Source organism: Brachyhypopomus gauderio, chromosome 4 (genome assembly GCF_052324685.1).
Source record: "Brachyhypopomus gauderio isolate BG-103 chromosome 4, BGAUD_0.2, whole genome shotgun sequence".
NCBI classification, from domain to species: Eukaryota; Metazoa; Chordata; class Actinopteri; order Gymnotiformes; family Hypopomidae; genus Brachyhypopomus; species Brachyhypopomus gauderio.
This window is the reverse complement of record NC_135214.1, coordinates 25,466,831-25,481,485: the sequence shown is the minus strand read 5'-3', so window position 1 is coordinate 25,481,485 and position 14,655 is coordinate 25,466,831. Positions and strand designations below refer to the sequence as shown.

Below are 14,655 nucleotides of genomic sequence, written 5' to 3'. Positions count from 1 at the left end.
ATACGTTCATGACATACAAGAAAACCCAACACAACCACTAATGGTCAAGGATTAGATTGGCTACAAATCATTTTAATAATTAAAACATGACAATTAAGTATGATTTAATTGATTCTCCTGTTACTAAACATGAGTTTGATGGAAACTTTGTGACAATATTGCATTTACACATTTTTGAAAGTATGATCCAACTGAATGACGAGGCTGTTACAGTTTCACCAGCAGATGTCACTAGTGAGTGATGAATGAAGCCTCGAGTAATGAACCTTTTTGCAAAGCAAAGGGTTGGAAAGCTTCATTGCTTCAAGAGGCTTCATTTGCCCATCACTAGCGCTCAAATAAGTAGTCATCCGGAAAGCCCAGTGGATCTGTCCTGTCCTGGAATGACCTTGGAGCTGGTAGCATGAATGCTCTGCGCACTACACACGCTCCCTCATCTACTGGATTCTCTACAAATGGGCATGCCATGGTCAATCAGCCTTCACTGTTAGCTGCTCTTTTATAGCATACATTTTGGATTATTTGTATCACCTGTATGAAAATCTTGGTAAGGTAGTTGTCTGTATCCATTTCCTTTTTGCACCATTAAGTTAACCACACATTTACATTATTTATACTGAACATGTGAATTGCGGAGTGAACGGCTGAAGAACTCCAGATGTGTTTGAGGTTGTGGGGAGTAAGACAAATTCAGGAACTGCTCACTGGAATTATGTCCCCGTTTCTATGGCATTAACCCTCAACAGAATGACTTCAAATGGACACTGGGAAACCAAGTGACAACTAAGAATACAACCAAGACGCAATGAGCACATTTCTGCTTTGAAGGGTATTGTATAACAAGAAAAATGACATGACAGCAACATGAGCTCAGTCAGATAAGATTTATTCATTGTCTTAATGTTCTTCATACACATCTCATGCATTTGCAGTAATGAAACCAGCTGAATAATTCCTGCACACACATCAGTCAAATTAGATCAGATTTACACATCAGGTAAAAGCCCAGATTCTCATAGTACACTGCAGAATACCATGACGACCGTTGTCAGCACAGGAAGCAGGGGGTGTGGCCTACACTGTGGTACACGGGGATGTGTATTCAGTGACTGCCCCATCGCCTATAAAAATAAAGCATTATTATAAGGGGTTATATTTTTGCACACCGTGTAATTGCATCATGTGTCAATTAGCTAAATATATAATTAAGAAGAAAGATGCATTAGAGTTAAGTAGAATGAGATTGGCCATCTCCCCTCCCAAAAAGTGAGACTCATCTGTACGTTTCACTTATATTGCAGCCACCCCCCTGATGGTTTCTGAAGATGAAGGGACTGGTTCTTACTGGGCTGGTAGTAGTCGTAGACCTTCACTACAGCTGGTTTCAGGTTCTGAACTGCCACGTCCTGCTGGATGATCAGTGTGTAGGTCTGGGGCTCTCCCTTCTTCAGCTGGGGAACGAAGACGTCAGCATAAATAACCATGTAGACTCCACTGTTAACATTGCGTTTACTGTGTAAGCATCATATTGTTTATTTATATGAAAAAGGAAAGTTGTTCTGAAGCCTCTGAACTGATATTCATCGTCTGCTCTCACCCCGTTCAGGTAGACGATGGCGTTTCTCTCCGTTTGATCCACACGTTTCACAGCTCCATCCTTCACCTGTAGGAACAGGTTAATCATGATCACACCAGCCGACATGGGCGTTTTCAATGAGGTCAAAGGCAAAGTTACCCCTAATTCGCCAAGCACTGGCACCAGCGACCCCTGAACCAGCTTGAACCCAGACAGCATCGTGACCTCGATGACCACCATGTCAGTCACTGTCCTTTTACCATTATACCTGAATGGCGAAACAGTAAATCAGTCACATGGACAAACTTTATATGCGAGACCAATGTTAGTTCTTATTCTGTAGTAGAGCTCACGTGACATTCACAGCGACCCCGATAGTCGGGGATGGGGCACTGCAGTTTGAGGTTGTGTTGACTGAGATGCTGAAGGAGGAGAAGTCACTGGGAGGAGGGATGTTGTAATGCTGGGTGAACTGGAAGAAAATTATTAGTGGTATACATCATCCTCCCACTGTTCATATGAAGTACACAAATGCCATTTAAATAATTCAAATAACTTGATTATTCAACAAATTTCAGTCCATTTTTAAACCCAAGAAACTACTCAGAACTAAAGACCTGCAGAACAAGAGACACAGGGTGCTTCACGATCAGCAGAGGACGTGGCATCTGACTGACCTGCACAAACACACAGCCGTGTCCTGCTGCTGTGAGCCTGTACTCCCCGGTCACCTGCTGCAGCTGGGCCTGCTGGTACAGCAGCCTGTTACTCTGGTTCACCGTGAACTGGCTCGTCGTGCCCGAGGGTGACGTCACAGTGACCGTAACGGTGCCCGTCTGACTGTAGGTGGCAGTGCTGTATTTAGCCAGAGCCTGAAGAGCTACTACAGTGTCCTGAGCAGAGAAAAGGGATTACAAAACAAAAGCAATAATGAGGGTTAAGTAACATCAGAAACAGAAATAACAGAACCCCACAGGTGAGGTGTGGTGTGCGTTACCCGTGTAGAGGCGAACCCCACAGGTGAGGTGTGGTGTGCGTTACCCGTGTAGAGGCGAACCCCACAGGTGAGGTGTGGTGTGCGTTACCCGTGTAGAGGCGAACCCCACAGGTGAGGTGTGGTGTGCGTTACCTGTGTAGAGGCGAACCCCCCGTAGGCGTTCTGCTGCTGTCCCATCCAACGGACGATACTGGCACTGTAGCCCAGGTCAAACTGGGGCAGCAGGGGTCCAGAGAGCACAGCCAGCAGCACGTAGGAGGTCGTCTCCACGTCCAGAGAGTCCGTCACCATCCTGTCACCCCTACTGCTCCAGTGTCGCCCGTCCACTGATGGAGATGTTGGATAAAAGCACAGAGCACACTCAGCAGAAACTCTCAAACATGATGATTTTCTCTAGTAACCAACATTCCCCAACAAATACACAACCTTCAGTCTCCATAACTGCTCATTCAAAACATACAACCTCGACATTCACACCAAAGTGTGAATCTGCCATCTGATGGGTTTAATGGGTAAGTGAGATCTGACCCGTCACTATGGCTTGCCGGTCCAATCGGGAGAGCAGGGTGCTCCTCATCTTCCGGTCTCCAGCCAGTGTGAAGGTGTAGCAGAGGAGGGCGATGGTGTAGGTGGAGTTCACCTGGCCAGAGGCGTTCCTCAGACACTCCAAACTCTTGGTCACCACGGGATCCTACCGTACCACACAATCATCCACAATGTTCATTCAGACCATTTTACTATTAGAGGTCTGTCTGAAGGACAGACAGAAGACTTCACCCCCACCACCCAGACGTGCACCCTGCGTGTCCTTGATGTTTGTACAGAGCAGAGGTGGGACCAAGTCAGTGTTTTGCAAGTCTCAAGTAAGTCCAAGTCTTTATACCTCAAGTCCCGAGTCAAGTCTCAAGCAAAGACACTCAAGTCAAGTCAAGTCAAGACAGGCAACAGTCAAGTCAAGTCCCAAGTCTGAAACTTGGAATTTCAAGTCCTTTCGAGTCTTTTTTTTTTTTTTTTTTTTTTTACCAATGTTGCAGGTATATTTTAAATGTAAATAATAGACATGCGTTCTTTTTTAAATCTGTATTCTCCTCAAATCTTGATAAAACATGTGCAACTGAAAACACGAAGTATTAAAAAAAAAAAATTACACCTCTTTATTGCACAGTTCAATTTGTTAAACTTAGCTGCAAAAATATTCATACTTTAAACTACAATTTTCCAGAAATAAATATTCTGTGAAAAAGTCATAAGTAGAACTCCATGTTCAAATAAAAAGTGCTGATATTTTCACAGTACAATACAAAGAACCATAACGGCATTTTCCCTCTCTTCTCTTATCTGGTTTCTTGGAGAAAATGTGTGAGTGACACAAGACAAACAAATATAAGAACTGAACAATTAACAGGAATCTGCAACTTTAGACATTTCAGTAAACTATTCTGCATTGCATTTGCTGGCCAAAAGTCTGTATGTCATTTGTGCACGATGAATGATGTCCCCATAGCTGAAAACTCGCTCCACTTTTGTCAATATATTTTTTTCTCGACGTAGATGTTTTCAAATACACAATCCATGTTGAGATAGAACTGGATATTATGATAGTGACAGAGAGAGGCTCTCTTCCCCGAGTTCAGATACAGAACCCAGGGTTGCCAACTCTCACGCATTGAGCGTGAGACGCATTTGACCGTCTTCACACGCTTTCACGCTACACATCCGATTTCTCACGCCGGAAAAAAAATCTAGTTTATTTACCTCTGATCCACATCTATGATTCAATGAGTTACTAGTTCGCTCTGGCACCAACCACTGGCGATCGATCGATCGCGATATAATACTTAATTTGTGTACATTTTACACCCCGCCCGGTAAAAATTTACGTTCGCCAACCCCCCCCATTTGATTGGTTGTGCTGCAGCTCACGCACACACACACGTGTGGAAAAGCAGAGGACCGGTCTGCGTCAGAAGGACGGAAATGAAATTAATGGGGCACACTATAAATATTAATATGCGTTTTAAAATTTAGATTTGGGGTAAAAAAAAAATCAAGTCTTTGCAAGTAAACAGGTTCAAGTCCAATTCAAGTCCCAAGTTATTGGTGTAAAAGTCCAAGTCAAGTCTAAGTCTCTGAATATTTTTTCAAGTCAAGTCAAAAGTCTTAATATTAATGACTCGAGTCTGACTCGAGTCCAAGTCATGTGACTCGAGTCCCCACCTCTGGTACAGAGTTCTCTGTTCAAGGGGAGCTGCCCAAGGAAGAGGACCCACCGTCCCCGGAGTGTCTGCCTCCAGCAGAGCAGCTGTGACGTATGCCGAGAGGGTCACCTCATTGTCCACTCCACCCTGAGAGAGAGAACGAGAACAAGTCAGCCCTCTGGCCCACAGGAGTACTGCAACATGTAATAAATGCCACAGTGCAGTGCCACCCCACACCAGCAGGTGGCAGCGGCTCTGCAGTGTCCTGACCTGCATGTCCACATGGATGAGGTTGCCCACTGAGGCGAAACAGCCGTTCTCCTGTTGCTGATCGCCCAGCCATGTCCTGGCCTGATTGATGACTTCCTGATCGATGAAGATGTATCGCTTCGCAGCTTTGAAAGACTTCATCACAAACGCAGTGAGCCTGAGGGGGGGGGGGGGTGGACGACACACGGAGTTCCTGACCATCATTTTAAAGCTGTCCATAACATTGAGGGCCAGAGGTGTGACAGTTGATAAGTGTAGTGTGTGAGCTGCCCATATCAGGTCGTCTCTGGTGTGACACTGACCAGGTGTTGCCCGACTTGTCAGTCATCCCAAAGGCACTGTAGGACCCATCCTCATGCTTGTAGGTCAGCTCTCTCTGGTAGCCTGTGAAGGTCATAGGAAAACCAGCTCATTACATCTCAGCTCATTACTGTAGAAGAGGAAGTGATTTACCAGCACCACACACGACCTTCAACACCTTCACTGTCCATTGTTAAAAGGTATCGCACCATCAAAGCTGCACCCATCGCAATGTGCTTGAGCAAAGGTCATGAAGAAACTGTTTATATTAAAAAAAAACCCACCCAAACTGCCGAAATCAAATCCTTCTGACTGAAAATTAAGCTCTGGATATGTTGAGAGGAGACGGTGTTAGCCGTGTGTGTGAGCTGGTATGTGCACTCACCACTCAGCAGGAAGGAGGCGGCTTTGGTCTTGATGGTGGGCGTCAGCTGGCCGCTGCTTTCCAGGTACTCCAGGATGAAGATGTCAGGAGCGAAGAGCAGCATGTTCTGTTCACCACAGCCGTACGGCATGGCCAGCAGATTGTCCAGGTTCTGCAGCACACGGCCCATCAGATCTCCTGCAGAGAGGTGGAGGTTCAGAAGTGTTTGTGCGTTTCCAGATGCAGAGAGAGCTCCATGTATCATTTACAAGTCATACAGTTCTTCCCAATTCAGACTTGAAACAGGGATGGAGACAAACGATGAACCATCTCTGTTCAACACCCATGGGCCTGGTACAGCAGAGCTGGGCTACAGCACAGGGATGAACTCTGCAAACTACCAGTGTGAACGTCCACATACAAAATAATGGTCCGAGGTGAATTACTGCACTAAGCTGTTTATTTACTGAGCAAGGAATTTGCTTGTTAAAATGTAAACAAGATTTCAGAGCAGACGTCTGGGGTTCTGGAGCTAAGCAACAGTAGCAGCACCAGACAATGACCGTGTGGTTGTACAGGTGTGTGTGCGCTCACCCAGCACAGACACCGAGGCTGTGGGGGAACCCTCCACAAACACTTCAGGTAATGTTAGTGTAATGTTCGTCTCAACAGCACCACCTAGAGGATGGAAAGATCCATCATACAGCAACCCCCATAAACAGAAGTGAGAATATGAACGTTAATTCTGCAGATGACAGCTGCTGACCTGCTGAGCAGAGGAGCTCGTTGTAGGTGTTGGTCTGTTTGGTTCCCTCTGCCTGTCGCAAGAAGAATGACAAATATTACAGTATAAAATCAGCTCAAACCTACTGGGGATCACAAACAAAACCCTTGTGTCTGGTCTGTATCCTTCGGTCAGGTTACCAGAGAACAAATCACACCTGTCACACTCCACTGTTACAGTAAGGGCACTACCTGGAACCACAAACAAAGGTTTCAGTGTTTAATTTTCTCAGAGACTGACAGAATAGCCCCTCCACTGAGCTCAGGATTCATATTCACTGCTCTAGTGATTCAGTCCACACACTCAGCAACTCTACACTGCAGACGTCACCTGACACACTCCTTTATTCAGCAGGATAATGAACTACAGCTCCAGTACAGGGAGGGTGAAGGGAGCTGCACTCAGTGGGGCTCATCAGGGTGGTGTAGTGAGGTGGAGGAAGACTAATGGAGCTCACCATCACCAGCAGGGTCTGCTCCACCGTGTCCACGCTCCCCTTCTCTGGCACAATGGGCACCTGCTTCCCACACCGCACAGACGTCCGCACAGTCTCCGCACGCACTCTGAAAAACACCTCACCTACAGAACGAACACACACTGGTGTAAAGACAGCCTTACCCAGTATGGAGGGTGTGACGACCCATGTGAAGGTCCAGCTGTCTTCAGCACAGAGGCAGCGCGTGTAGTTGCAGTCCTTGCAGGGTTGCACTGAGAACTGATTTGAGGACGCGAGCACTGTCTGCACCTTTAACACACAGTTGCAGCACAGAGAGCAACAGCTTGAAACAGAGCCCAGCTGACATTAGGTGGAATCCAGCAGCACAGGGAGTCCAGAACTGAAGCACTAACAATGGTTACAATCATATTTGGCTTACAGGCATGGACAGCAGTTTAAGGGTGATTTCTAACTCAGATATGAGTCATAATGGGGACTTGAAGCAGAGTGAACAGAGCAGAGGGTTTGGGAAAGTGGGATTTGTAGTTCCCATGTCCAGGAGACCGTGTAGGTGTACCTGCTGATCAGGCAGGAGAGCATGATGGGAAATGTTCAGACACAAAACGTGGTGATTGTGTCTGGGGCGGTCTTGTTGACTAAAAGAACCCCAGACGTGCTGGTGATGAGGGGAAAAAAAAGTTGTCACAAGACCTGCCAACAGTGAGCTGTAGCGTGTTTGAGCCGCAGCCCAGTGTGTACACACCTCACATGAACAAGGTCCCAGAGCCAAGTCTCTGGAAAGTATCTGCGGACCGTGGTGGATGGTGGACTTTGTTCGGAGGGAGTTGGAGCAGAATCTGTAGAGGATTCTTCAGCCATGGCCTTATTTACGGCTGTCGAGGTTGAAGAAATCATTCAGATACACAATACAATTTACTCACTTATAAATGAGCAACGAATCAGCGATTTGATGCAACTTACGGCCAAAATACAGCAGTGGATTACCGCAATCGTAGGGCTTTTTTATGTCAACATTGGTAATGATCTTGATACCAGCATCCTGAGAACAGGGAACACCAGCAGAATCTCAAAACATAATAAAATTTTATTGGAATTTTGCAAAGAGCCTCGTCTTCCCCACCAAAATAAATAAATAAAATTCCTTACTTTAAAGATGCTGTATACGTCAGCATTTCCATCATATGGGCGAGGGAAAATGATTCTCCGCTTTGATCGGAGAGGTGGGTAGCAGGGGTAGAAGTCCTCAGAGTCATCTGGGTATCCATATAGATCATAGACTGGAAGCAGCTTGAAGACCTAAGATCATACCAGATGAATTCATCCACTCAGATGCATTAATCCATTGGACTCACAATTAAATTAATAGCCGCTTGAAACCTTCAAAAAAGGAGTACAACCTTTAACTTGTAAAAACCTCTAGGATTGTTTTTTAGTAATTTCTGATGTAAAATCAGGGTACAGTAGTGGTGGCCTCTTGCACCAGGAGATCTTCCTGCTGCAGAGTGAACCCAACCCTGATCAGGCTAATGAAGTTTCTGCAGAACATCTACAGATCATGTTTGGAGCAAAAGCTCTGTAGGTAAACCAGCAGTGACAGACGTGGGGGCCCCTGTAGTTCAGGGGTTCAGTCTGAACAAACATCTGGGTGCCCTGTAGTTGAGGTGCAGTCTGAACGTACAGATTCAGCGCTGAACTCCTCCTCTGGTCTGAGGAGCAGCAGACTCTCGTCGATGGCCCTCACGGAACACAGCGAGCCTGGGTGAGCTTTCAGCGTCAGCTCCACAGAGCTCCCAGGGAGCTCCACGGGAGAAGAAAAATCCATAGACACCTGAGAAACAAACCCATAAACTACGCTATGATGAGATGCAGTTTGGGAGGTGGAGATTAATTACACTAATTGACCATTACACTTTTACTTCACAGGATTGAAGTCTGATATTAGAAGTTGAGTGCAAGCATTTGAAACTGAGCACTGGGTGTTTATGGGAATTTTGTGACGTACTGACCTCGTTAGCCAGACACGGCTCAACGGGGAAGTCCATGCCATCAGCCAGCACCTCCCCTCCAGGGAGCACAGCATACACCACCACCCGGGCGACCGGAGCCAGCGCGTGCACCACCTGGAGTGACACGGACACTTCTCCTCTGTTCTCTGCTATACAGAGACAGGTGGAGGTTAGAACACACCTAGAGCACCAGAGCACCTACAGCAGAAAGGGGCCTGGAACTTCTGAGCCCAGAGGAGGTTCCTATGCCTAATTCCACCATGTTCATGGAGTCATGGATTAAGGTCCTCAGCCAGGCTTGTTCATACTTTTACAATGCAGAAACATGCATCCTGCACTTTCATGACTGAACATAACTGGTGCATTGTGGGTACAGTTCTGGTGTGTACAGCAGACCTTTCTGCGGCTCTACAGCCACGGAGACACTTCCCTGCTTCACAGTCCTGCCCCGGGACATCACCTGCACTCCAGCACACAAACAGGAGAGATCAGTTAAACAGGCACATTTTAAACATGACCATCCAGACAACTAATAGCTGTTGGGCAAGTCAAGAGTATCATCTTACACCCTGAAACCAAGATTGGCAGGTCGTACCATGTAGAAGAACTCTAGGGAGACCTGGGTCGCTCCTAGGGCACTGCCCTGTACGATGTACTGGGCCAGCACTGTAGCGATTCTGTTGCACCTGAACACCTCTAGAGGGAGCTGCACCTCCAGGAAACTTCTGCTTTGGGAGTAGAATGGCTGGACGTAGAGGTAAGCAGAGATGTAGTCTGGTGTTCCTATGTTGGTCATATTTCCAAGTGGCTTCTTTTCCACATAATTGGCCTATTGGGAAGAGGAGAAACAATACAACTCCATAAATACAGCCTCGTACACCTTCAAAAAAGTGTCAGACAATGTAAGACATTGTTTATCCGAAAACAAAATGAAGACATTCACCTGTAGAGAGACCGGCTGCGAACCCCATGAATAAGTGTCCAAGAAGAAACGGGCAACACCGTTGCCATCAGTAACCAAATTGTAGGTTCTGGATTGGTTTTCAGCGTACGTTATGATCAGAAGCACCGATCCATTCTTCACAGGAGCGGAGTCTGGACCAGTGGCCTTAATCTAACAATGATACAAGGCAGAGTCAACACCACAAGAAAAACATCAAGCTAACACTGAACAAAATGACAGTTAAATATCTGACAAACGTATCCTGCGCTACATTTGAACTAAACACTAACAATAAAACACATTGTTAAGATTGCTAAGCAGTAGATCTGGTATTCTAATGTGCAGTACATTTTAATTAAAGGTCCTTATATAGAAATTAATTAAATTAAAAAAATCTTTATACAGTAATCACCTTTCCTTCGTAGGCCAACCCAAGCCTGAACACACCAGGAGTGTCCACAAAGGTGAGGATGACGATCTCACTGACAATAGCAGAGCTTCCAGACCCAGACAGGACCACTCCTGTGACAGTCAATTCATTTATAGATCAGTTTACAAGTATAGATAACCATTTTGATCATCACTAAAACATTAGAATGTTTTAGACTGGAATCCCTCACCTGTCCCATATTCCTCCAGTTCAGCATCAACACTAATAGTTCTCATATATTGTGGACTATTCAGTGCAAAGTCACTCAGGTCAATGATGTGGGACCCACAGCCCGTCCTGTCAGTCTAAACCAGGTTTGAACAAACGTGGACCAGAGTTCAGAAACAGTAGTGTCTGCTACACTGGACAACAATTACTGCTCATATGAAATTTAAAGGTACAATAAGTAACTTCTCCAGTGATTTTTCTCACGAAAGCCATTGTGCTGACACTTGGTGGCCTGGCTGTTTGAGATGCTGTACTAAATACATTTTAAACATGGCCGTCTCCATTTGGGGGACCTGCTCTATGAAGCATGAATCTTATTTGTGGATTTACAAAGCATTCTGAATAATATTTCATTTCCCAGTGCTGTAACAGGTGAAGACGTGGACTAACTTTCATGGTGTAAGTCCTGAGGATGTCTGGGAGTTGTGTAGCTCCTGGAGCAAACCACCAGTATCTGTAACTGTTACGGCGGACCTCAGCAGTGACAGACCCAATCACTGGTTTCCCATAAGTATACCTATGGACAGAGTGGAGGTGGTGGAGTAATGAATACATAACATTATGGTGATGGATGTTTGTCTCGTATTAAATCATTATTGTGTGGTATGTAAAATGTTTAAATGACTCACTTTGCACACACTTTCAGTGTGACCACTGTGTCCAGAACAGTTATGACTGGAAGATCAACTGTCACTTCAAACTTTGGCAGGACTACAAGGGAAAAAATTAAGACTAAGAATCTTTTAAAAGAATTTAAGAATGTTTTGCTGTTATTCATTTAAATATGAATCACCTGTGAGGAATTAAGCATACTGCTCCAAACACTGAATACTGAGAATTATATAAACTAAGAAAGCACACAGTGTTGGGTCTGACTAACTGAACCCATCTGACATTAACAGAAAACAGTGCTGGTCCGACCGTATTCCTTGATTTCAAAGTCTTGTCTGGTTGCTTCGTTCCTCTCATTCCAGGCGGTGATGGTGTAGAATCCCTGTGGAGTCTCAGGGCTCATGGGATACGTCAGATCCAGGAAGCCGTCGGATGTGGACTTGTTAAGCCACTGACCGATGCGGTTGGAGTTGGGGTCCTACACACAACAGCAACATGCAGCATTTCTCAGAAAATGCAATTAGCAAGGACATTTCTGAAACCAGGAAACATTTCTAGAATCAGAAAACTGTTTTTAAGAGCAGAGCTCAAACGTCAGCGATGCGTATTGCAAGATTCACCGTACCTGCAGCTCCACTGTTGGGAACTGAAAGAGAAAGAAGCCCATAATATCACTCTCCAATATATATTAGTGATGTGTTATGCTACTGCATTCTACCGTCTTACCATCTGATTGTGGGTGAGGAAATTGCCATCCAGAGAGACTATGCGGAATTTCACTGTTGGAAGAGAGACGACATCACTGCTGAGCCTACAGACACTCAATGAGTCACTCCTTCATATACTAAACACACATTCCCTCACTGCACCAGTAGTCCCAGCCACAGCCAACATTACCAGTCTGTCCTGGTTTGTAGATGGGTTTGTCTGTTTGGATGATTGTCAGCTGCGCGGGACGTTTCGGGATGATCCTGGTTGTCCTGTTTAGGAAAGTGGTTTTCCCAATGAGCTCGAAATAAATGGAAGCTTCTGTGTCCATGGTTACAACAGGAACCTGTTTGATGCAAAATTACAAGTGTGAAATGAACCACTATTGTGTTTGTGAAACACATGATGAAACAGAGCTGAGAGGCACTCTACTCCTGAATCACCAGTAGCTGTGTTTACACAAGCAACGTGTGAAAAACACGTATGAGACACTGGACATATTCTAAGATACACCAATACTACAAATAATAGGAAACTGAGAAAATGAATATTTTATTTACTAAAAACAAACTAAGCTTAAATGAAACACTGAAATAGCCACCTAAAGACTAATATATAAATATGCATTAGGTGAAAAGTATACTGACTAGACATTTCAATCTGAGCCTTGTTCATATGGGACTGCTGATTTAAAGCAGTTTGCTGATAGATTTAAAACATCATGGTGGCGTTCCGTTAGACGGTGGGGTCAGACCTGGAAGAAGACACACTGGTAGTACTCTTGTGTTTTAACATTCCAGGTCAGAAGACTCTGGTTGCTTTGCCCATGTTGCAGATTGACATGCAACAGCAATGTTTTCTGGGACGTGTAGACATGGACACACAGAGTCTCCTCACTGCCCCCTACTGGCTGGGAATTTACAGTCAACAGGTAAATCCTGAATGGAAACGAAGAAAAATAGTTGTAAACCAGTTTTTCACAGACACAGTTGATATAAAGTCCTAGTCCACACTACTGATGCTTGGAAATCTTTGACGGCACTCGGTTTTTTTTTTTTTAATGACGTAACCATACGCTCTCGTGAAACCGTGGTACAAATAAGAAATACAGCAAAGCAGAGCAAAGTGGGTTAGTCTTGATCAGGTGTTACGTCGTTTCATGTTAGCTTGAAGTAAACAAATGTATCGCGTATCAAAAAACCACTACAACTTCAATAATCAAAGTTAATTTGATATTTAAAAAAGCGTTCGTACGTGTCATTGGACGAAAAGGCAATAGTGCTGTGGACGAGCAGAAGCGCGGGAGCGAGCACTCTGGCGAGCAGCATCATGACCGGGACTCGGCCACCATCTGAATCAGGCTACCTGGAAGCTCCGGTTATAAATACTGAAATATAAATACGCTACACCTGTAATCAACTATAAATACGGAAATATAAATATGCTACACCTGTTATCAAACAACCTATCAGTTCGGTCGAAATTTGAGATGTTCATCTCCACGTGCACATCCTCCGTTGCAATCCCGTGTACACGCCTCACTCTCCTTAATGAGACTCATTACATTTACATTTACATTTATGGCATTTAGCTAGTGATGGCAAAAGTGTGGCTTTTGGGAGATCGAATCAAATGAACCAATTGATTCGGAAAATGATTCAATCTTGTGAAACATTCGAATCATCACACGCCACAGTGACATCTAGTGGGCAACCAGGGTATAAATCCACACCACAGAAACAGAGTAATGTGTTTTTAATGAAATATGACATGAAATATTCCCCCATACCATATTGTGTCCATAAATAAATTGTAGTCTTGAAAACATTTTGCAGAGAACAGGGTTGTTTTAATTATTAAGATGTATTTGTCATTATGATACACTGTTAGTCAGTGGATTGATATAGCTGACATTATTCATTTTACATTGCAAGGTAGGGAAATGCTTGTGTAATGCTTTATTTATTAAACATTACAAGTAATCAGTTGTAATCACAACTGATTACAAGTATAGATAGATAGATAGATAGATAGATAGATAGATAGATAGATAGATAGATAGATAGATAAATAGATAGATAGATAGATCTTTATTGATCCCTTTGGGAGGTTTCCCTCAGGGAAATTAAGATTCCAGCAGCATCATGACAGTAATAGAAGATAAAGATTAAAGAGATTAAGCTAGTACTAATAATAATAAATACTAAAAAACAATAGGATATAAAGAGCCAAAGAGGTATTGCACATAATTTTTGCTATCTGTTTAAAATGTTATTGCACTGGCTATGTTATAATGAGCCTTTAAGTTATTGCGCATAGTCCGGTTAGTGTTTTTGTTGTGATCAGTCCGTTTTCCTGTGACCCCTCCTCCCCTGCAAAGAGGAATTGTACAGTCCACTGGCATGAAGAACAAATTAGTTATTAAACATGTAAAGTAAACATTCTGATCTCAGACCAGCTGCTTGAACTCAGGGTTGCCAACTTTTCAAGATCGCTTGGAGTGAGATTTGAACCTGGAGTGGGTGGCGAGGCGAGTGTAAATTGTTGAGCGGGGGTGGCGAACGTTACTGGGGCGGTGTAAAATGGACACAAATTAAGTATTATATCGCGATCGATCGATCGCCGGTGGTTGACAGATATAGATCTTTTCGGCATGAGATATCGGAAGTGTGGCGTGAGAGCGTGTGAAAACGGTCGAATGCGTGTGTCTCACGCTCAATGCGTGACAGTTGGCAACCCTGTGAACTTAATAGTGATGTGTCGTTCGCGAACGATCCGGCTC

General features: G+C 44.4%; 1 protein-coding gene across 4 annotated transcripts; it reads right to left on the bottom strand.

Moving 5' to 3' along the window:
- Positions 1–865: 865 nt before the first annotated feature.
- LOC143512690 (alpha-2-macroglobulin-like protein 1) lies at positions 866–13,249 on the bottom strand. Of its 4 annotated transcripts, none has more exons than XM_077003285.1 (34): positions 13,128–13,249; positions 12,628–12,811; positions 12,063–12,219; positions 11,892–11,944; positions 11,791–11,811; positions 11,475–11,643; positions 11,183–11,264; positions 10,944–11,070; positions 10,516–10,630; positions 10,308–10,417; positions 9,896–10,066; positions 9,548–9,781; positions 9,349–9,412; positions 8,953–9,101; positions 8,625–8,774; positions 8,093–8,242; positions 7,907–7,985; positions 7,689–7,818; positions 7,108–7,234; positions 6,947–7,009; positions 6,472–6,523; positions 6,300–6,383; positions 5,727–5,903; positions 5,344–5,425; positions 5,042–5,198; positions 4,844–4,918; positions 3,102–3,264; positions 2,706–2,899; positions 2,254–2,469; positions 1,930–2,048; positions 1,736–1,844; positions 1,598–1,663; positions 1,346–1,451; positions 866–1,121 (listed from the first exon to the last, which is right to left on the bottom strand). In XM_077003285.1, the coding sequence occupies exons 1-34, from the start codon at positions 13,202–13,204 to the stop codon at positions 1,075–1,077; spliced, it is 4,059 nt and encodes a 1,352-aa protein (XP_076859400.1). In that variant the 5' UTR covers positions 13,205–13,249; the 3' UTR covers positions 866–1,074. The 4 variants fall into 4 exon arrangements, with proteins under 4 accessions (XP_076859400.1, XP_076859401.1, XP_076859402.1 ...); XM_077003286.1 differs by having other exon boundaries at positions 6,947–7,006; XM_077003287.1 differs by having other exon boundaries at positions 8,953–9,098.
- Positions 13,250–14,655: the final 1,406 nt, after the last annotated feature.